Below are 23,827 nucleotides of genomic sequence, written 5' to 3'. Positions count from 1 at the left end.
CAAAGTGGCTGGGTATAAAATTAACTCAAATAAATCAGTTGCCTTCCTCTATACAAAAGAGAAACAAGCCGAGAAAGAAATTAGGGAAACGACACCCTTCATAATAGACCCAAATAATATAAAGTACCTCGGTGTGACTTTAACCAAGCAAGTAAAAGATCTGTACAATAAGAACTTCAAGAGACTGAGGAAAGAAATTGAAGAAGACCTCAGAAGATGGAAAGATCTCCCATGCTCATGGATTGGCAGGATTAATTTAGTAAAAATGGCCATTTTACCAAAAGCAATCTACAGATTCAATGCAATCCCCATCAAAATACCAATCCAATTCTTCAAAGAGTTAGACAGAACAATTTGCAAATTCATCTGGAATAACAAAAAACCCAGGATAGCTAAAGCTATCCTCAACAATAAAAGGACTTCAGGGGGAATCACTATCCCTGAACTCAAGCAGTATTACAGAGCAATAGTGATAAAAACTGCATGGTATTGGTACAGAGACAGACAGGTAGACCAATGGAATAGAATTGAAGACCCAGAAATGAACCCACACACCTATGGTCACTTGATTTTTGACAAAGGAGCCAAAACCATCCAATGGAAAAAAGATAGCATTTTCAGCAAATGGTGCTGGTTCAACTGGAGGGCAACATGTAGAAGAATGCAGATCGATCCATGCTTATCACCCTGTACAAAGCTTAAGTCCAAGTGGATCAAGGACCTCCACATCAAACCAGACACACTCAAACTAATAGAAGAAAAACTAGGGAAGCATCTGGAACACATGGGCACTGGAAAAAATTTCCTGAACAAAACACCAATGGCTTATGCTCTAAGATCAAGAATCGACAAATGGGATCTCATAAAATTGCAAAGCTTCTGTAAGGCAAAGGACACTGTGGTTAGGACAAAACGGCAACCAACAGATTGGGAAAAGATCTTTACCAATCCTACAACAGATAGAGGCCTTATATCCAAAATATACAAAGAACTCAAGAAGTTAGACCGCAGGGAAACAAATAACCCTATTAAAAAATGGGGTTCAGAGCTAAACAAAGAATTCACAGCTGAGGAATGCCGAATGGCTGAGAAACACCTAAAGAAATGTTCAACATCTTTAGTCATAAGGGAAATGCAAATCAAAACAACCCTGAGATTTCACCTCACACCAGTGAGAATGGCTAATAGCCAGAAAATGGAAAGAACCCAGATGCCCTTCAACAGAGGAATGGATACAGAAAATGTGGTACATCTACACAATGGAATATTACTCAGCTATCAAAAACAACGAGTTTATGAAATTCGTAGGCAAATGGTTGGAACTGGAAAATATCATCCTGAGTGAGCTAACCCAATCACAGAAAGACATACATGGTATGCACTCATTGATAAGTGGCTATTAGCCCAAATGCTTGAATTACCCTAGATCCCTAGAACAAACGAAACAAGACGGATGATCAAAATGTGAATGCTTCACTCCTTCTTTAAATGAGGAAAAAGAATACCCTTGGCAGGGAAGGGAGAGGCAAAGATTAAAACAGAGACTGAAGGAACACCCATTCAGAGCCTGCCCCACATGTGGCCCATACATATACAGCCACCCAATTAGACAAGATGGATGAAGCAAAGAAGTGCAGACAGACAGGAGCTGGATGTAGATCGCTCCTGAGAGACACAGCCAGAATACAGCAAATACAGAGGCGAATGCCAGCAGCAAACCACTGAACTGAGAATAGGTTCCCTATTGAAGGAATCAGAGAAAGAACTGGAAGAGCTTGAAGGGGCTCGAGACCCCAAAAGTACAACAATGCCAAGCAACCAGAGCTTCCAGGGACTAAGCCACTACCTAAAGACTATACATGGACTGACCCTGGACTCTGACCCCATAGGTAGCAATGAATATCCTAGTAAGAGCACCAGTGGAAGGGGAAGCCCTGGGTCCTGCTAAGACTGAACCGCCAGTGAACTGGTCTATGGGGGGAGGGCGGCAATGGGGGGAGGGTTGGGAGGGGAACACCCATTAGGAAGGGGAGGCGGGAGGGGGATGTTTGCCCGGAAACCGGGAAAGGGAATAACACTCGAAATGTATTTAAGAAATACTCAAGTTAATAAAAAAAAAAAAAGAGTCTTAGGTAGCTCTTAATCTTACCAAGTTGACAAAATCAGTCATCAGCCCTTGACAATGTGGTGTACTGTGAGAGAAACAGATAATAATCAGTAAATTCAATACAGAAGTATACTAGGTTAAATATTAGGAAAAAGTATGCTGAAAAAGAAGAGTGAATAGAGCAAGATAAAGGGGGATTAGAATCCGATGCTTACGGGAAACAGTGTTAGATGATCAGAGCAGACCTCTCAAGGATGATATTTGAGCAAACAAATTAGTGGAAGGCTAATGGTAGCCAAGCAGAGAGCTAAGAAAGAATGTTTCTTGTGAGGCGACAGAACAAGTTTGTCAGCTTCATTTCAGGCTAAGGAAGGAGATCATTATAGCTGGAATTGAGGGAACAAGGGGAGAACTGTAGATGATGGGCTTCAGAAATAAGGCCGTAGAGTGGAGTAGTAATGAGGACGGATACTTTGTACAATACCAAGATGATAGAGTACTTTAAGTATATTTGGCATTTGTTCAGGGTGAAGTAGGAGAACCATCGAGAACCTTTTCTTTGCCTCTGTGTGCATGTATAGTCCAGTGTACTACCTTGGATGTCATCCTCAGGAACATGGCCCACCCACTTTGATACATGGCCTTTCATTGGCAGATTGGCTGGCTAGTGAGTTTCAGGAATCAGCCTATTTCCCTAGCATTTGGATTGTAAGTGCAACCATCATATTTGGAATTTTTATTTAGTTGTCTGTAGATCAGACGTAGGTCCTCATGCTTATGAGGCAAGCACTTAATAACTGAGCAACCTCTTCAGCCTTTATACTTACTTACTGTCTGTCTGTCTGTCTGTCTATAACTTTTTATTGGTTGTTTGTAAATTTTACATCATGCACCCTAATTCCACTCACCTCCTCCTTCCTTGTATCTATCTTCACCCTTGCAATCCCCGCCCCAGAGAAGAAAAATATGTTGTAGAAGCTGTAGTGTGTCGTGGTGTGTCCCACAGTATATCCTTTTGTCTACATTTCCTTGCTTGCAAATGTTCATTGCCGTGACCTTTGGTCTGGTACGAGGCCTCTGGCTTCTGCTACTCTATCAATACTGGAACCTGACTGGGACTTGGATATCCTGTTATTGCCCTGTGTCATGGAGAGCCCATAGTTTTGGATTTGTAGCCCCAGTTCCATCATCCACTCCTGCAGTTCATTGATGGGGTAGATGTTGGAGTGGGCCAATTGGAAACCCTGGATTTCTGGACCTGAGAGCTGGTCAGCCCATTAGCTCTCTTGTGGGCCAGCTCACCAACAACCCCTGCAACCAGCTCTACCCTGCTGCCTAGACGAAGTGCAGAGCCTGCTCTCCTGAAGTGTTGCAGCTGGTGAGGGCCTGGCTGTTTCTTTCATTCTCATGACCCAGCCAGCTCTTCTACCTGCCATAGATGGTGACGGATGAGGGAGGACACACACAGACACACGCACGCATGCACGCACGCACGCACGCACGCATGCACGCACACACGCACTCATGTATATGGTCATATGCATACCCACATACCAAATTGCCTGTAGTGCTTTCTTTTCATGTACCTTTAAGATGCCTAGAAAATAAAAATGTCCACAGTCAAGAGGCAGAGCTAGCTCTCCGGCCCTCACACTTTTGGGGCTGGCTCACCTACAGCCCCCACATCTAGGGCCAATTATACTGTGCTGAAGAGGTGTAAAGCCTGCTCTCTCAAGTTGTGCAGCAGGTGAGGGGCAGGGCCTGTTCTCCTGTTCTCATAACCCCAGGGCCAGCTCTTCTGCCTGCCATAGGTGGCAAAGGGTGAGGGTGGAGAAGGGTGTCTCTCTCTTGCCCATTCGCCTGTGTATACTCTCACACACTTGGGGCCTTCTCACCCACATCTGAGCCACCAGGATCAGCTCTACTGTGCTGCTCTGGTGAGGAGCAGGGCTTACTCTATTGAGTGCCCCAGCTGTTGAGGGGCAGGCAGCTCTCCTGCCATCATGTCCCCAGGGCCCGGTCTCCATCTGCTGCAGGTAGTGAGGAGGGAGGTGTGGGGAGGGTACCTCTCCTTTGTCCATGCCACTACATAGGAGACGAGTAGGGCTAGCTCTTCTATGCTTGTATCCGCAAGGCTGGCTCATCCGCAAATCCTGCAGTGTGGTCTTCTGCCTTCTGAGTGCTGATATTATGTATTACATGTTACAGTACTCATGGTTTTTTTTTTTTTTTGTGTGTGTGTGTGTGTGTGTGTGTGTGTGTGTGTGTGTGTGTGTAAAAACATACAGTTTTTTTAAAAGATTAAAAACTATGGGGTTGGGGATTTAGCTCAGTGGTAGAGCGCTTGCCTAGCAAGTGCAAGGCCCTGGGTTTGGTCCTCAGCTCCGAAAAAAAAAACAAAAAAACAAAAAAACAAAACTATGTAGTTTGATTCCAGTGAAGGATTGTCCTCAGGTAGAAGAAAGGTTTGGCTATTACTGGAAAAATTAAAAAGACATCTACTAGAGTAATATGAATTAAGATCTCCTGTCAGGGTCGGAGACATACTTGCTTGCATATTGGTTCAGCTCTTGCTTGGGCACTTCCAAAGTAGTGAGTGATGTAATTTTCTTTTGGGTGGGGGGGGGCTGGTTCAGTCTTCAAAACACAGAGGGATTTTGGTTGGCAAATGTTCCCTATTATTTATATCCACTTATTTATAAATGAAGACTATTTCATCTTCCACAAGTGTAAGGGGTGTTCTGTAGTCATTCTAGTTCTTATGCCTAATAGTCCTCCCAGTTTATGTGATTTCGATTCCCACTTAGGTTTTTCTGTTTCTGTTTTGGTTCAAGAGACACTTAAATATGAATAGGTGCAGTTCACAATTTAACAATGCAAGAATGTCAACCGCATTTGGCACAGAAGGAACTTGTGTGCACTACAATTCCATGCCTTTGACAGCATTCAGTTATTTTGGGAAGAAAATAGCTTCTGGTTAGACTTTGTTGACTGTTGTTATACTCTTTATAGTATGCATGTGAAATGTGTGTTATACTTTTTATAGTATGCATGGGAAAATAGCTTCTGGTTAGACGTTGTTGACTGTTGTCATACTCTTTATAGTATGCATGTGAAAGTTCTACAGCTTCCATGTAAGGTGCGGGTTTAGGTGTCATTGATCATTAATGAAAATAGTATTGAATTAAGATGGATGAAGCAAAGAAGTGCAGGCCGACAGGAGCCGGATGTAGATCTCTCCTGAGAGACACAGCCAGAATACAGCAAATACATAGGCTAATGCCAGCAGCAAACCACTGAACTGAGAACGGGGCCCCCGTTGAAGGAATCAGAGAAAGGACTGGAAGAGCTCGAGACCCCATATGAACAACAATGCCAAGCAACCAGAGCTTCCAGGGACTAAGCCACTACCCAAAGACTATACATGGACTGACCCTGGACTCCAACCTCATAGGTAGCAATGAATAGCCTAGTAAGATCACCAGTGGAAGGGGAAGCCCTTGGTCGTGCTAAGACTAAACCCCCAGTGAACGTGATTGTTGTGGGGAGGGCGGCAATGGGGGGAGGATGGGGAGGGGAACACCCATAAAGAAGGGGAGGGGGAGAGGTTAGGGGGATGTTGGCCCAGAAACTGGGAAAGGGAATAATACTCGAAATGTAAATAAGAAATACACAAAAGACACAAGAACCTAGAGAGACATGAAAACCCTTTGGCAGACTTTATATTCTAATTCTTGTGTTATAACATTATAAAATTTCTTCAGAAACATATATTTTTAATGTGCTACTTTTTTGGATATTCACATTGAAATTGGATATATCCAATTTAGTTTACAAAACTGTGAGCTCCATATTTAAAAGATCTCCAATAATTTCCAACTGATCTTGACCTAATATAGATTGCTGTAAATAAAGAGACAATATTTTGGTTTAACAAGCTGCCATGTAATAGTATTCAGTAAATTACATTTGGGATGCTTTATTGGAATGTAGGTCAGGAACTAACTGGTTATTACCTTTTTTTGAGACAGAGTTTCTTTTGTGTATCCTTGGCTGTCCTGGAATTCATTCAGACTGGTCTCGATCTCAGAGATCCGTCTGCTTCTGCCTCCCAAATGCTGGGATTGAAGGTGTGTGCCAGCAGTGTCCAGCTGGAGCAATTTAATTCCAACAATTAACAACTTTCTACCTGATGTAGGAGCCCATGCTTCGATATTGAAGTAATTTGATCTTCTATTAAACCTTTATTGAACCCATGCTGCTTTTACTCATTTTTTAAGCATGTGTTGGCAAAAAGGTAAAAGTAGACACAATCCTTGCTGTACTGCAGATGGTTTAGTGGTCTGTTTGTCTTATAGTTAAGTGCTCAGTGAGTATCAGTACATTATTTAGATCTTTGAATATCTTCTAGGTCTGTGAGATGGCTCAGAAGGTAAAGGCTGCCAAGCCTGACAATGAGAGTTTGATCTCCACACACATGGTGGAGAGAACCGGCGTCTATAAGTTGTACATGGTAGCATGCATGTACACACAAACACTGGTGGCCCAGTCTCATATACTTAGTATATACTTGTGTGTGTTTATTAGGCATGGTTTTCTAGTAAATTGAGGGTTTTTTGTAGAGATATTGGTCTATAATATTCTTGTAATCTAGTTTTACTATTAGTATAATGCCACAATACTACATCTCTCACAAACTTTTAAGAGATAACATTAATTCTCTGTAGTCTTCCGTAATGTTATAATTCTTACTTTTTCCTTATTATTATTTGAATGTAGGATTTCCTCAGTCCTGTCTTCCATTCCTGGTACTATTCTTTCTTATTTCTGGTTAACATGATTGATGGTGCTTTCCACTGTAGTTGTCTTTTTAAAATTTTGTTGAGTTTCTCCTTCCTTCCTTCCTTCCTTCCTTCCTTCCTTCCTTCCTTCCTTCCTTCCTTCCTTATTGGTGTGTGTGTGTGTGTGTGTGTGTGTGTGTGTGTGTGTGTGTGTGTGTGTGTACACATACCTCTGTGACCATGTGGAAGTCAGAGGATTCAAGAATTGAGCCTCTCTTTATACTTGAAGCCTCATTCTTTGATATCACTTTTATCAGAGAATAAAACAAACAATTATAACACCACCACCAGTGTCAAACTATGCAAGATACAGAAAGACATTTATAGCCATGTATATATACATCATTGGTGACTACAACCCCAGGGAATATTAACATAGAATAATGCTCTGGGGTATGTATGTATGTATGTATGTATGTATGTATGTATGTATGTATGTTGGTTGGTTGCAATGATTAAAAACATTCTGACCAAAACCAAGTCAAAGGAGGAAAGAATTTATTTGACTTGTATCTAGGCCGTAGTCTATCATAGAAGGAAGTCAGGCCAGGAACTCAAGTAAGAAATTGAAGGAGACACCATGGAAAAATTCTGCTTGCTGGTTTACTTGTAGATAGGTTCATGCTTAGCTAGCTAGCTTCCTCGTACAACCCAAGATCATCTTCTTAAGTATGGTCCAGCCCACTGCTCTGGGCCTTCCTACATCAGTTAATAATGAGGACAACTCTCACAGACGTGTACAGTCCATCGGGGTAACTCCTCAGTCAAGGGTTCTTCTCAGGCGATTCTAGGCTGTGTCAAGTTTATGAATAAAACTAACTAGGAAAAATGTTTCCTGATATTAAAAATCACTTAAGATTAATGAATAAAAAGAAAATGAAAAGTTAAGAAAGGAGGAAGGGAAAGAAAAATAGAGGAGAAGCAAAGTTAAATAAATGGAAACTAGAAGACAAGGAATAAAGAAAGATGTTTTAGAGTGGAAGAGAAAAGAGCAAGAGGTTAGTTAGGAAGCACAGAATGAAAAGAAACAAAGACTTTTTAAATATGAGAATGTTTAGAAACAAAATTTGATAAATTTAAAAAGGGGAGTAAAAATGAAAAAAGGTTTGCCATTTGTTTTGGAAAAACAGCAATTATTGAAAATATGGTACAGAGAAAGATAAGTATGGTGGGTTGGGGAATGAAAGGCAGAAAGGTGGCCAAATAATAAAAAATATGTAAATAAAGTGTTTTAAAAAACAATAAGGAAGCAAAACTTCTGCTAAAAATGAAAGAAAGAAAAAGGGGAAACACTAGGGCGTGGGGTAGTGGTGAACAAGAAAGGGCAGGTGAGGTGGTGAACTGGCTTCCAGTGTGCTGATGGCTGCATGCACTTGGGGCAAAGAGAGGGTTGTTGAATTTGTGGACTTCAGTGTTTCCTTTGTTTATGTGGTGTCGAACTTTCTAGAGGCTTTGTTTGTTTTTTGTCTTCCTTCCTGGTAGCTATGTTCATCTTTGTTTCTTTTTTGTGAGCACCTGTCTGTTTTTCATGTCATTGCCTTGGTGAGTTTCTGACACTCTTCTCTCTGTCTGGAATAGAGTGCCTTTTCTTCCTATGGGTCTTCTCTTTCTTTTGGTAGCATCTAATCTGACACCTGGCACAGAAGTTGGGAGATCACTTCTTGTAGCATGTGCAGTTTCTCGCAGAGACAAATTGATCACATGAAGATGATTAGGTCACACTCGCAGCATTCATTATGATGTCAGTAGAAGGTTGTTGCATAGTTGTTCAGGCTTGTGTGTGCTACAGTTCATTTATACATTTAAGATCCTGAATGTTTACATTTTTATACATTTCTCTTGTAATGGTACTGTGTATGGTCTGTTAATGATTGTGTGCCTATGTTTTGATACATTTTAACTTACTAGGTGTATTTGTATGTTATGATAGTAAAGTATAAAAACAGACTATCACCAGTTTATGCCTTATATATTCACGACAGGCCTAGTTTAGCTGTTACTGCTTAAAATTGTGATAAGATATTTATTTATATTGGGAGAAATTTTATTTTCACAGATTTAGAGATTAAAGTTCACAACCATTATGAAAACATGAAGCCATTGAAATAGCAATGAACAAAAATCTATTTTTAAAATTAATTTCAGGGCTGGAAAGATTGCTCAGTGGTTAAGAGCACTGACTGCTCTTTCAGAGGATCTGAGTTCAATTCCCAGCAACCACATGGTGACTCACAACTGTCTGTAATGGGATCTGATGCTCTCTTCTGGTGTGTCTGAAGATAGCTACACAGTGTACTCAGATACATACAATAAATAAATATAAATAAAAAATAAAAGAATTAATTTCTGATTAGCATACAAAGGCATTCTCCTGGCATTTTCATACTCTCATCATCTTTTGTAGTACTTATAGGAGGGTGTTTTCTCGATTGTTTTCTAGATTGCCTGTATCTTAAATGAGACTGATCTGTGGGAAGATAGACAGCAGTGGTTTTACTAATGAGTATAGCGCCTGGTGCATAGTAGAGACTCATGTAATATGTGCTAAATGCATGAATGAAAATGGGTGCTGGAAGGTGTAGAAAGTCGTCTGTAACCTGGGAAAGAGTTTGGTTTGAGGCTTTCTAATGAGAGCGTTGTATTGAGCCAATTATGGCATGGTATAGGCTGGTTCCATATGCACTGTAGCAAAATTTATGTTGGTCTCAAGGTTGCAACTGAATTTGATTTTTGTGTATCCTCTTCCAGCAGTTTCTTCTCCTGGAAGTATTTCCCCTGAAATAGAGGTAGGGCTTGTTTTGGAGGGGACTGACCATAACCTGCTGGTGGTGTGAAGCGAAGTGTGAAGCAGGAAGCAGTGGATGGGAAGCAAGGGTGACATCTGGTTTCTGGTTTGACTAAGTTAGTAGAAGAGGCTTAGTTACTAAAAAGAGAACTATGGACGAGAAACAGGTTGATTCATTAGAAATTGTGTTTGGTCACTTTTGACTTAAGATACCATTAAAGGTTTTCGTTGTCGATGATAGGGAGGGATATGGATTCCAAGTCAGGAAATTAGACTGAGCAGAGACACATGTGAATGCTTTTCATCAGCACAGGGAGATGATGCATACAGCAAGTGTGCAAGGGAAAAGTTAACCTTACCATTTAGAAGTCTGGTAGACAAACTTGACTGTGGGTTGGAGAAGGATTGACTACATAAGATCCTTGGATTACACGATGCTTTGGCAAGTAAGGATGCAAAGTGCAGCTTAAAAGAGAAAAAGACTCTGGGTTCTTTCCAGCTTCTGACTGTTATAAATAAGGCTGCTATGAACATAATGGAGCACGTGTCCTTGTTCTGTGTTGGAGCATCTTTTGGGTATATACCCAGGACCCAGGGACTAAACCACCAACCAAAGAGTACACAAGGAACCCATGGCTTCAGCCTCATATGTAGCAGTATATGGCACTGTCTGGCATCAATAAGAGGAGAAGCCCTTGGCCCTGTGAAGGCTCATTTTCCCAGTGTAGGGGAATGCCAGGGTGATGAGGGAGGAGTGCGTGGGTGGGAAGGGGAGCATCCTCATAGAAGCAGAGGGAGGGGGCATGGCAGGGGCGGGGACCGGGACCGGGGATAATATTTGAAATGTAAATGCATAAACTATACAGTAAAAATGCCATTATTTAAGTGCTTAAAAAAAGAGAGAAAAAGACATGACTTGCTAACTCACACTGGAGTTTCATAGACACAACATAAAGTGGTTAAAAAAAAAAAACCAGGCAGATAAATGGTCTTACAAGGTGATTTACTTACCTGACAGCAGTAGATGACAGGTACCTAAGTAGCGCGATCTTTGTTGTTTGGATATTCCTGGGAATTTTTATTTTTAACGTTCAAAAGTAATTTTTAAATGTTCAATTTGAACTTGGATTTTTCTTTTTTTCTTTTTTTAGCTAACAACAATGGTTTTAGTGCCACCTAATGGCAAAGTGGAATATTGCAATCATGTTTATCTGTGCAGTGAAAAGTGATGTCTTTGGAAAAACATTTCTGGGGACTTTGTCTTTGTTCAAGGACTGCCTGTGGATTGCAGGTCCTGTCTTCTTCAGGCCAGCCTGCCTACCCTGCCCTCCTCACATTACCCATTTATTCACAGTGCTCGTTATTGGATTTGTTTTTGCCATTTAGGTTTTCACTTGTGTATTTCCCTCTAAGAGTTCTTTTCTGCCACCTTACCTGAAGTTACCCCACACTCTGCACCATTTCTCTGCCATTTGATGTTTCACTCTCTTTAAACTTTTAGATTCTGAGAACGATCTCGCTCTCTCACTCTTCTCACTCTCCTCCTCTTCCTCTCCACCCTCCTTCTCTCTGCCTTTTTTTCCCCCTCTTTCTCACTAGTATTTAAGCTTTGGAACAATGACTACCTGTCAGCCTTCTTCAGACATGTAGCCCAGGATTAGGTCTACTGTCTGTTATGTAGTATATAATATCTTAAGTCAGAATTAGTTGTGTGAATAAATATATGAACTTCTAGAAATTTGAGTTTCTATGAGACTATAGATCTATCAAGAAAATGGAATTTCATTTAATATGATCATTGAGACCTAACTTGGTACATGGATACAAATGTATTAAATCGGAAGTCCCACACCCGCGGATCCCGGCCCGCAGCAGCTCTCTGCTCCCAGACCCGGTGAGAGAGAGACCCAACCGCCTGGTCAGGTGGGCACTCCTGAGGCTGCAGAGCGGAAGAGACCACCAACACTGCTCACCCCTGTCCACATCCCTGGCCCAAGAGGAAACTGTATAAGGCCTCTGGGCTCCCGTGGGGGAGGGCCCAGGAGCGGCAGGACCCCTGCCACAGACACCGCCGGACCCTGAAGGAAACAGACCGGATAAACAGTTCTCTGCACCCAAATCCCGTGGGAGGGAGAGCTAAACCTTCAGAGAGGCAGACAAGCCTGGGAAACCAGAAGAGACTGCTCCCTGCACACACATCTCGGACGCCAGAGGAAAAAGCCAAAGACCATCTGGAACCCTGGTGCACTGAAGCTCCCGGAAGGGGCGGCACAGGTCTTCCTGGTTGCTGCCTCTGCAGAGAGCCCCTGGACAGCACCCCACGAGCAAACCTGAGCCTCGGGACCACAGGTAAGACCAAATTTTCTGCTGCAAGAAAGCTGCCTGGTGAACTCAAGACACAGGCCCACAGGAACAGCTGAAGACCTGTAGAGAGGAAAAACTACACGCCGGAAAGCAGAACACTCTGTCCCCATAACTGACTGAAAGAGAGGAAAACAGGTCTACAGCACTCCTGACACACAGGCTTATAGGACAGTCTAGCCTATAGACTAGCAGAACAAAGAAATAGCAGAACAAAGTAACACTAGAGATAATCTGATGGCGAGAGGCAAGCGCAGGAACCCAAGCAACAGAAACCAAGACTACATGCCATCATCGGAGCCCAATTCTCCCACCAAAACAAACATGGAATATCCAAACACACCAGAAAAGCAAGATCTAGTTTCAAAATCATATTTGATCATGATGCTGGAGGACTTCAGGAAAGACCTGAACACACTTAGGGAAGCACAGGAAAACATTAATAAACAAGTAAAAGCCTACAGAGAGGAATCGCAAAAATCCCTGAAAGAATTCCAGGAAAACACAATCAAACAGTTGAAGGAATTAAAAATGGAAATAGAAGCAATCAAGAAAGAACACATGGAAACAACCCTGGATATAGAAAACCAAAAGAAGAGACAAGGAGCTGTAGATACAAGCTTCACCAACAGAATACAAGAGATGGAAGAGAGAATCTCGGGGGGAGAAGATTCCATAGAAATCATTGACTCAACTGTCAAAGATAATGTAAAGCGGAAAAAGCTACTGGTCCAAAACATACAGGAAATCCAGGACTCAATGAGAAGATCAAACCTAAGGATAATAGGTATAGAAGAGAGTGAAGACTCCCAGCTCAAAGGACCAGTAAATATCTTCAACAAAATCATAGAAGAAAACTTCCCTAACCTAAAAAAAGAGATACCCATAGACATACAGGAAGCCTACAGAACTCCAAATAGATTGGACCAGAAAAGAAACACCTCCCGTCACATAATTGTCAAAACACCAAACGCACAAAATAAAGAAAGAATATTAAAAGCAGTAAGGGAAAAAGGTCAAGTAACATATAAAGGGAGACCTATCAGAATCACACCAGACTTCTCGCCAGAAACTATGAAGGCCAGAAGATCCTGGACTGATGTTATACAGACCCTAAGAGAACACAAATGCCAGCCCAGATTACTGTATCCAGCAAAACTCTCAATTAACATTGATGGAGAAACCAAGATATTCCATGACAAAACCAAATTTACACAATATCTTTCTACAAATCCAGCACTACAAAGGATAATAAATGGTAAAGCCCAACATAAGGAGGCAAGCTATACCCTAGAAGAAGCAAGAAACTAATCGTCTTGGCAACAAAACAAAGAGAATGAAAGCACACAAACATAACCTCACATCAAATATGAATATAAAGGGAAACAATAATCACTATTCCTTAATATCTCTCAATATCAATGGCCTCAACTCCCCAATAAAAAGACATAGATTAACAAACTGGATACGCAACGAGGACCCTGCATTCTGCTGCCTACAGGAAACACACCTCAGAGACAAAGACAGACACTACCTCAGAGTGAAAGGCTGGAAAACAACTTTCCAAGCAAATGGTCAGAAGAAGCAAGCTGGAGTAGCCATTCTAATATCAAATAAAATCAATTTCCAACTAAAAGTCATCAAAAAAGATAAGGAAGGACACTTCATATTCATCAAAGGAAAAATCCACCAAGATGAACTCTCAATCCTAAATATCTATGCCCCAAATACAAGGGCACCTACATATGTAAAAGAAACCTTACTAAAGCTCAAAACACACATTGCACCTCACACAATAATAGTGGGAGATTTCAACACCCCACTCTCATCAATGGACAGATCATGGAAACAGAAATTAAACAGTGATGTAGACAGACTAAGAGAAGTCATGAGCCAAATGGACTTAACGGATATTTATAGAACATTCTATCCTAAAGCAAAAGGATATACCTTCTTCTCAGCTCCTCATGGTACTTTCTCCAAAATTGACCATATAATTGGTCAAAAAACGGGCCTCAACAGGTACAGAAAGATAGAAATAATCCCATGCGTGCTATCGGACCACCACGGCCTAAAACTGGTCTTCAATAACAATAAGGGAAGAATGCCCACATATACGTGGAAATTGAACAATGCTCTACTCAATGATAACCTGGTCAAGGAAGAAATAAAGAAAGAAATTAAAAACTTTTTAGAATTTAATGAAAATGAAGATACAACATACTCAAACTTATGGGACACAATGAAAGCTGTGCTAAGAGGAAAACTCATAGCGCTGAGTGCCTGCAGAAAGAAACAGGAAAGAGCATATGTCAGCAGCTTGACAGCACACCTAAAAGCTCTAGAACAAAAAGAAGCAAATACACCCAGGAGGAGTAGAAGGCAGGAAATAATCAAACTCAGAGCTGAAATCAACCAAGTAGAAACAAAAAGGACCATAGAAAGAATCAACAGAACCAAAAGTTGGTTCTTTGAGAAAATCAACAAGATAGATAAACCCTTAGCCAGACTAACGAGAGGACACAGAGAGTGTGTCCAGATTAACAAAATCAGAAATGAAAAGGGAGACATAACTACAGATTCGGAGGAAATTCAAAAAATCATCAGATCTTACTATAAAAACCTATATTCAACAAAATTTGAAAATCTTCAGGAAATGGACAATTTCCTAGACAGATACCAGGTATCGAAGTTAAATCAGGAACAGATAAACCAGTTAAACAACCCCATAACTCCTAAGGAAATAGAAGCAGTCATTAAAGGTCTCCCAACCAAAAAGAGCCCAGGTCCAGATGGGTTTAGTGCAGAATTCTATCAAACCTTCATAGAAGACCTCATACCAATATTATCCAAACTATTCCACAAAATTGAAACAGATGGAGCCCTACCGAATTCCTTCTATGAAGCCACAATTACTCTTATACCTAAACCACACAAAGACACAACAAAGAAAGAGAACTTCAGACCAATTTCCCTTATGAATATCGACGCAAAAATACTCAATAAAATTCTGGCAAACCGAATTCAAGAGCACATCAAAACAATCATCCACCATGATCAAGTAGGCTTCATCCCAGGCATGCAGGGATGGTTTAATATACGGAAAACCATCAACGTGATCCATTATATAAACAAACTGAAAGAACAGAACCACATCATCATTTCATTAGATGCTGAGAAAGCATTTGACAAAATTCAACACCCCTTCATGATAAAAGTCCTGGAAAGAATAGGAATTCAAGGCCCATACCTAAACATAGTAAAAGCCATATACAGCAAACCAGTTGCTAACATTAAACTAAATGGAGAGAAACTTGAAGCAATCCCACTAAAATCAGGGACTAGACAAGGCTGCCCACTCTCTCCCTACTTATTCAATATAGTTCTTGAAGTTCTAGCCAGAGCAATCAGACAACAAAAGGAGATCAAGGGGATACAGATCGGAAAAGAAGAGGTCAAAATATCACTATTTGCAGATGACATGATAGTATATTTAAGTGATCCCCAAAGTTCCACCAGAGAACTACTAAAGCTGATAAACAACTTCAGCAAAGTGGCTGGGTATAAAATTAACTCAAATAAATCAGTTGCCTTCCTCTATACAAAAGAGAAACAAGCCGAGAAAGAAATTAGGGAAACGACACCCTTCATAATAGACCCAAATAATATAAAGTACCTCGGTGTGACTTTAACCAAGCAAGTAAAAGATCTGTACAATAAGAACTTCAAGACACTGAAGAAGGAAATTGAAGAAGACCTCAGAAGATGGAAAGATCTCCCATGCTCATGGATTGGCAGGATTAATATGGTAAAAATGGCCATTTTACCAAAAGCAATCTACAGATTCAATGCAATCCCCATCAAAATACCAATCCAATTCTTCAAAGAGTTAGACAGAACAATTTGCAAATTCATCTGGAATAACAAAAAACCCAGGATAGCTAAAGCTATCCTCAACAATAAAAGGACTTCAGGGGGAATCACTATCCCTGAACTCAAGCAGTATTACAGAGCAATAGTGATAAAAACTGCATGGTATTGGTACAGAGACAGACAGATAGACCAATGGAATAGAATTGAAGACCCAGAAATGAACCCACACACCTATGGTCACTTGATTTTTGACAAAGGAGCCAAAACCATCCAATGGAAAAAAGATAGCATTTTCAGCAAATGGTGCTGGTTCAACTGGAGGGCAACATGTAGAAGAATGCAGATCGATCCATGCTTATCACCCTGTACAAAGCTTAAGTCCAAGTGGATCAAGGACCTCCACATCAAACCAGACACACTCAAACTAATAGAAGAAAAACTAGGGAAGCATCTGGAACACATGGGCACTGGAAAAAATTTCCTGAACAAAACACCAATGGCTTATGCTCTAAGATCAAGAATCGACAAATGGGATCTCATAAAACTGCAAAGCTTCTGTAAGGCAAAGGACACTGTGGTTAGGACAAAACGGCAACCAACAGATTGGGAAAAGATCTTTACCAATCCTACAACAGATAGAGGACTTATATCCAAAATATACAAAGAACTCAAGAAGTTAGACCGCAGGGAAACAAATAACCCTATTAAAAAATGGGGTTCAGAGCTAAACAAAGAATTCACAGCTGAGGAATGCCGAATGGCGGAGAAACACCTAAAGAAATGTTCAACATCTTTAGTCATAAGGGAAATGCAAATCAAAACAACCCTGAGATTTCACCTCACACCAGTGCGATTGGCTAAGATCAAAAACTCAGGTGACAGCAGATGCTGGCGAGGATGTGGAGAAAGAGGAACACTCCTCCATTGTTGGTGGGATTGCAGACTGGTAAAACCATTCTGGAAATCAGTCTGGAGGTTCCTCAGAAAATTGGACATTGAACTGCCTGAGGATCCAGCTATACCTCTCTTGGGCATATACCCAAAAGATGCCTCAACATATAAAAGAGACACGTGCTCCACTATGTTCATCGCAGCCTTATTTATAATAGCCAGAAAATGGAAAGAACCCAGATGCCCTTCAACAGAGGAATGGATACAGAAAATGTGGTACATCTACACAATGGAATATTACTCAGCTATCAAAAACAACGAGTTTATGAAATTCGTAGGCAAATGGTTGGAACTGGAAAATATCATCCTGAGTGAGCCAACCCAATCACAGAAAGACATACATGGTATGCACTCATTGATAAGTGGCTATTAGCCCAAATGCTTGAATTACCCTAGATCCCTAGAACAAACGAAACTCAAGACGGATGATCAAAATGTGAATGCTTCACTCCTTCTTTAAATGAGGAAAAAGAATACCCTTGGCAGGGAAGGGAGAGGCAAAGATTAAAACAGAGACTGAAGGAACACCCATTCAGAGCCTGCCCCACATGTGGCCCATACATATACAGCCACCCAATTAGACAAGATGGATGAAGCAAAGAAGTGCAGACTGACAGGAGCCGGATGTAGATCGCTCCTGAGAGACACAGCCAGAATACAGCAAATATAGAGGCGAATGCCAGCAGCAAACCACTGAACTGAGAATAGGTCCCCTATTGAAGGAATCAGAGAAAGAACTGGAAGAGCTTGAAGGGGCTCGAGACCCCAAAAGTACAACAATGCCAAGCAACCAGAGCTTCCAGGGACTAAGCCACTACCTAAAGACTATACATGGACTGACCCTGGACTCTGACCCCATAGGTAGCAATGAATATCCTAGTAAGAGCACCAGTGGAAGGGGAAGCCCTGGGTCCTGCTAAGACTGAACCCACAGTGAACTAGTCTATGGGGGGAGGGCGGCAATGGGGGGAGGGTTGGGAGGGGAACACCCATAAGGAAGGGGAGGGGGGAGGGGGATGTTTGCCCGGAAACCGGGAAAGGGAATAACACTCGAAATGTATATAAGAAATACTCAAGTTGGGGCTGGGGATTTAGCTCAGTGGTAGAGCGCTTACCTAGGAAGCGCAAGGCCCTGGGTTCGATCCCCAGCTCCGAAAAAAAAAAGAACCAAAAAAAAAAAAAAAAAAAAAAAAAAAAAAAAAAAAGAAATACTCAAGTTAATAAAAAAAAAAACAAAAAAAAACCAAATGTATTAAATCTTTCTATTTGAGTGTTGTAAAGTATTAATATCCACAGAGAAGAAAGAGACATGTCTTAGATTATTAAATTTCATATTAATTTGCCAACTTCATTACCCCAAAATATTTATAAGTATGGTACTTTGGTCTTTAGGAAATAAGTCTTTGGATTTAATAAAGTAATTGAATATTTATATTTTATTGGACAGGGGTTTTTTTTTTTTGTCTTGCTAAACTTCCGTCTCCATCTCCGTCTCTGTCTCTCTGTCTTTCTCCCTGCCCAGCTGTGTAAATTTGTAAATTTGTTTGGTTGAGGTTGAGGCAACAGTGTTCTTTTACTCTGAAAGTTAAGAGCAGAGAGAGTGCATTTCCGCCGTGTGGCCTTGTCCAAGAAGACAGCCTCCCAAATTTGGAGACAATTTGCTTGCCAGGATTCTTTTTCATATGGACCACTTAAAAAGACTTCTTATTCATTTTTAAACTAGTTTGTTTTTAATCAAGTTCTCCTTTTTTCTTTTTGTACTCTCTTTAGCTGTGCCAGGTGGATGTGGGCAGAGAGGTTTGCAGGGCTGAAATGGAGGTCAGAGCTTCCTTACAGAAGGTCAGTGGGTCACCTGATTCTGCGGCCACACTGAACAGTGAAGAGTTTGTTTTGGTTCCTCAGCACACAGATGACACTTCTATAAAGGATGATGGGAAGCCACAGCTGAAGGTATTGTTTCTTCTTTTTTTCTAATATGGCACTACTTTTCATTAATTTTTTTCCCTTTCAACTATTTGGAGCTCATCTGAGGATGAGCACTGAAGGATTTCTTACAGTACTGACCTGGATAATAAAAAGTATTTGCTTGATTCTTTCAGGTGACCTTGATAATAATAAAAACGTTTAATGTTTTATTCGTCTAGAGGCTAATTATTTGGCTTGATTTTTTTAAATTTTTTCCCTCAATTATCTTTTGGTTATTTACCTTCTAATAAGAAATTCTTGGAGGAAGAAATAGATGGGAAATAGAGAAAAAGTAATATGTGAATCAAACTTACTGATTAATTCTTATGTAAATTTGACTTTCTGTTTCGCTTCTAGTTTTAATTGAAAGGGTTTTCTGTTACATATTTTTTGCTTTAAATTATGTGGTAAGAGTCTGGTAGATGGTTTAACAGTTGACTAATTAGTTTAAAAGTGTATATCTTATATTTTTTACAGTTGAATTTTCATTTGGATTTTTTAAAATTTCTCTTTCTCTCCTAAATTTTGAGTTCCTTTTCCTAAGTCAAAGAACAGAAAACAAGCAAGCCCTGTTACGTGTGCAAAGGAATTGGTAACTGATTTTTTTTAAATAGGAATGGAAATAATAATAAAGTGCTGTTTTATTTATGGTTCTTAATGTTAAGTATGGCATCATAATATATCAGTGAGTCAGAAATACATTATCAAAGAGGTTATTAAGTGCTTGTATTATGTCTAGTACATAATTCTATTCAAATGGTCTCAGTGCCTTGTTTTTTTTTTTGACAATTGTATTAGCATTATTGTGTTTAAGATATCATTTATTTTGCTAGGCTTGTGTTCCATTCAATTTTCAGAAAAATATAACTTCTAAGAAAATTAGTGATAGTCTGGAAGATAATGGGTTCATAAAGAAATTGAAAATATATGTATAGATGCTAAGAAATACTGTTGTTTAAGTGATATTTACAATGTACCATATTTGAACTTATCTATTTCCTCTCAAAACACATAAAATTCAGATGGTCTGATTTTGTGTGTGTGTGTGTGTGTGTGTGTGTGTGTGTGTGTGTGTGTGTGTGTAGTATGTGTGTGATACAGTATATTGTGTGGAGGTCCATGGACAGTTTTCCGTTTGGTTCTCTCCTTTGAGCACAAGGGATCTGGAGATTGAACTCAGGTAGTTGAGTTTGGCAGTGAGCACTTTCACTCACTGGGCCATCTTACTGGTCTTGCATCAAATGTAGTTTGAAAGCACTTGCAAAATTTTATGAAGAATTCTTTTGTGAAACTAATCCCTCTTTTATTTAATAGATTTTATTATTTAGGATTTCAGTGTGTTATGGCTATGTGAAATTAGGATTACTGGGAAAATTCTCAGTATTTACTGACTGTATATTTGAATATTTACATTTTAATTTTTCAAAATGAGATATTTTTAATAACTTAAACCTCATAATTAAAGAGTTAAAAAGAACTGTCATGCTCTACCTTTAGATAGCTTCCAATGGTGATGAGCAGTTGGAAAAAGCCATGGAAGAGATTTTGAGAGATTCCGAGAAAGGGCAAAGCAGTCTACCTGTTGATGGCCAAGGATCCAGTGAGATTTCAGACCATTCCTTTGGAGATGTTCCAGCCAGCCAATCAAATAAACCACCTCTCCAGTTAATTTTGGATCCATCTAATACAGGTAATGTATTGGATACTTAAAGATGATAAGGGAAATGGAATAAAATAACAACATTTAAGGTAAAAGTTAGAAAAATTTTAGTTTAACATTGTCTTTAATCTTGAAAAGACTTGTGTATATGTGTGCCTTTGTCAATTATCTGCACATTTCACTTGCCTATGTGCCCACAAGTCTCATAGTGCTGGAACCCTTGGACCTAGGTAGTATTTGTACAATGTCAGGCTGTCATGTGGGTGCTGGGATCTGAGCTTCAGTCCTCAGGGTTGGACAGCCAGTGCTCTTAACTGATGATCCAGTATTCTAGCCCAATACTTAACTAACTAACTAACTAACTCTCTCTCTCTCTCTCTCTCTCTCTCTCTCTCTCTCTCTCTCTCTCTCTCGACAGTGTCATCCACACGGGCCTTAGAGAGCACTTAGGAGGCTGAGGCAGGAGCATGACAAGTTTTGGGCCAGCCTTGCAACACTTTCCTTGCTCTCCCCCAATCCCTGACCCCCAAAGTCCATGCCTACCCTTAGGTTTGTTTAATTTAGATCAGGGCCACCATGCTTTCAGCTCTGGTTGGAGGTTTCTATTTTGGGCTTCTATGGTTTTGCCTATTTATCTTCCTAGAATAAGATCTCTATGCTTGAGCCCTCATATTACCTGTGGTATTTTGCACATATGTTCTTAGTACTTGTTGAACAAGTAAAAAATTCTTGATAGTCAAAAAGTAGTATAACAGATCTTTTATATCATGGGCCTTTTGCACAGTTTATCTCTCCTTATTTTAAATTATACCTGAGAAAAATTCCAACCAAAATAGCATATCAGTTCCATCAGTATAACTTACAAAAGCACAGCAGCATATGAGGGTAAATTATACTCTGATAACCTGTTTGTGAGTAACCATGCTTTTTAATATGTAGTAGGTGTTTCTAAAGAACATACCTGATAGAATTAATGTAAATTATATTTAATATTTAGTTATTTTTATATTTAATTATTTATATTAAATATTTTATTAAACACATGCAATTATTTTTAATATTATTTATTTTAAGGGGGACTTTATTAGGTTGGCTTATAGGATACAATTCAAGAAGTTCAACAATGGCTGTTTCATGTTAGAAAGGCTAAGAACTTGATAGTTGTTCAGTACATGAGACTGTGTGTCTTAGCAGTTCCAATCTGGAGCTGGAGTTGTAGACAATTCCTGGAGAACTGTTGGTCTTTGGTCTGCATTGGGATTCTCAAGAAGTTGGTTCTAATACTGGTGAAGAAATGCTGCAGCGTCAGGATAGATGAACTTGCCGTCAAGAGTGTGGGCGAGCAGGCAAAAAGCAGTTTCCTTCTTCTATGTTCTTCTATTTGTGTGGCCACTAGAAGGTGCCATCTAGATTTAGGCTGGGTCTTCTGTCTTAAATATCCTTATTAAGAAGATCACTCACGAGTGTCAACAGCATGAGTTTAAATTGATTCTAGATGCAGTCAAGTTTTTAATCAAGTATAGCCACCAGTGCCAAAACAAAAAAAAAAAAAAACAAAAAAAAAAAAACAGGGCTCAAATGGATTTCTGCTTCAGGTGTCTTCTTTTTTTTAAAAAAGATTTATTTATTTATGTATGTGAGTATATGTTGCTGTCTTTGGATACACCAGAAGAGGGCATTGGGTCCCATTACAGATGGTTGTGAGCCACCATGTGGTTGCTGAGAATTGAACTCAGGACCGCTGGAAGAGCAGTCAGTGCTCTTATGCACTGAGCCATGTCTCCAGCCCTGTTTCTGGTGTCCTAAACCATTGTGAAGTAATTTGATCTTGGTTTTGGTTTTCTCCATGGCATTGTTCTCTGCAACTAGCTTGCCTTATGGCCACAGAATGGCTGCCAGCAGTAAACGGTAGGTAAGGATGGGTGATAGATAATGTGCTCATATCTAGAGAGAGAAATTATTCATTTGCTGATTGAACAGAAAGCAGTTAAGTATTTTACTCTGATTTGACCAACTGGTCAGGGGAATGGCATGAATTGATTGATCAGTGTAGGTTTGTTCTATATTCAGATGTCTCAATAAATCACCTAATGAGGATGGATTATCTGGACTGGATTAGAGCTGTAAAATTTCAATTTTCAATGTTAGCTTAAGGTAAATTTGGATATTGAACAAAGTATTAAATAGCAGGATATGATAGAATATGTGTGGGGAATGTAATCACAATGCTTATGTGTGTGGTAAGGATTGTAGTGAGAATCTTGGTTTCTTTAAAACCATTGAAATGTTAGGAAAATATGTTTTTGTTTTAATCCCAGGTGTAGGATGTGGGGCTGCTTCAGATTGTCTACAGCAGCAGACTGTGATTTGCCTACTACTCTGGCAGGACCATTTAGTTTGGAATTCTGAGGACTCTGGTATAAATCCAGGAGTCCCAGGAGGGGTGTGGCAGCTGCTGCTCCTGCTGCTTTCTGGTTGCTGCTTTTGCTGGTTGCTGGTTGCAGGTTGTTGGTTGCTGGTCAGAGATTTCCTGATGACTAAGATCAAAACTGCTCCAAGTTACTTGGTGACCCTAATCAGCGCAAAGTAGTCTAATGGTATAGATGCCTCCTTTCCCCTCTAGCCTTCTTTCTCTCCTACCTAGTATTGAGGGATGAGAAGGGATAAGGGTGGAGAGGGGTGGTACAAACAGGAACCCATAAAGTAACTAAAAGATGTGTTATAGATTATTCAACATTAAAATGCATAATAGTGATTTACCATGCAAGTGGTACAATGAAGAGACATTCAGTTGTTGGGTACATACTAAAATAATCAAGGTCTGTCATATATGTGCGTGCACGCACACACACACACACACACACACACACACACACGGACAGAGAGATAGAGAAAGAAAGAAAAGAGGACAGAAAGAGAGAAAGAGAGAGAAATAACATGAGAACACTTGTCAAACTCTGAATAGGAGGGATATATTTAATAAGAGAAATGATAGCTATCAAAATTTTATATTGTATCCTTTTATTGTAGGTGCATCTAATCAAGAACAGCCAGGAAGGTGGCATCTATTGCTGTGGCACTGCGATATTCTAAAAATCTAGCCAGTGCAACATGACTGGGAAAAGAAATGGATGATTAGAGAGAAAGAAAATGACAGTTAGCTTAAGTTCTGTGGAGGAATATGGAGATTCAATGGATGGCATCAGGGCAGTTGTTGCTCATGATGAAATAAAATAAAATAAAATCAGACCCCTGATTCTTAATACAATAAATTTGTCCTAGAG

General features: G+C 40.0%; 1 protein-coding gene across 9 annotated transcripts in view; it reads left to right on the top strand.

Moving 5' to 3' along the window:
- The window catches only part of Rabgap1l (RAB GTPase activating protein 1-like), a 595,723-nt gene that overhangs the window by 49,766 nt on the left and 522,130 nt on the right, over positions 1–23,827 (top strand). For 7 of the 9 annotated variants that reach the window (XR_015635222.1, XM_087580933.1, XM_087580932.1 and 4 more), the window contains 2 exons: positions 18,689–18,868; positions 20,381–20,573. Coding sequence is in view for 8 of the 9 variants with exons in the window: in XM_087580933.1 (XP_087437059.1) it covers positions 18,731–18,868; positions 20,381–20,573 (331 nt within the window). In the remaining variant the exon portion in view is untranslated. 9 annotated transcript variants of the gene reach the window in all.

Source organism: Rattus norvegicus, chromosome 13 (genome assembly GCF_021556685.1).
Source record: "Rattus norvegicus strain SHRSP/BbbUtx chromosome 13, alternate assembly SHRSP_T2T, whole genome shotgun sequence".
NCBI lineage: Eukaryota > Metazoa > Chordata > Mammalia > Rodentia > Muridae > Rattus > Rattus norvegicus.
The sequence above is the reverse complement of the archived record's forward strand: the minus strand, read 5'-3'. Positions and strand labels throughout refer to the sequence as shown.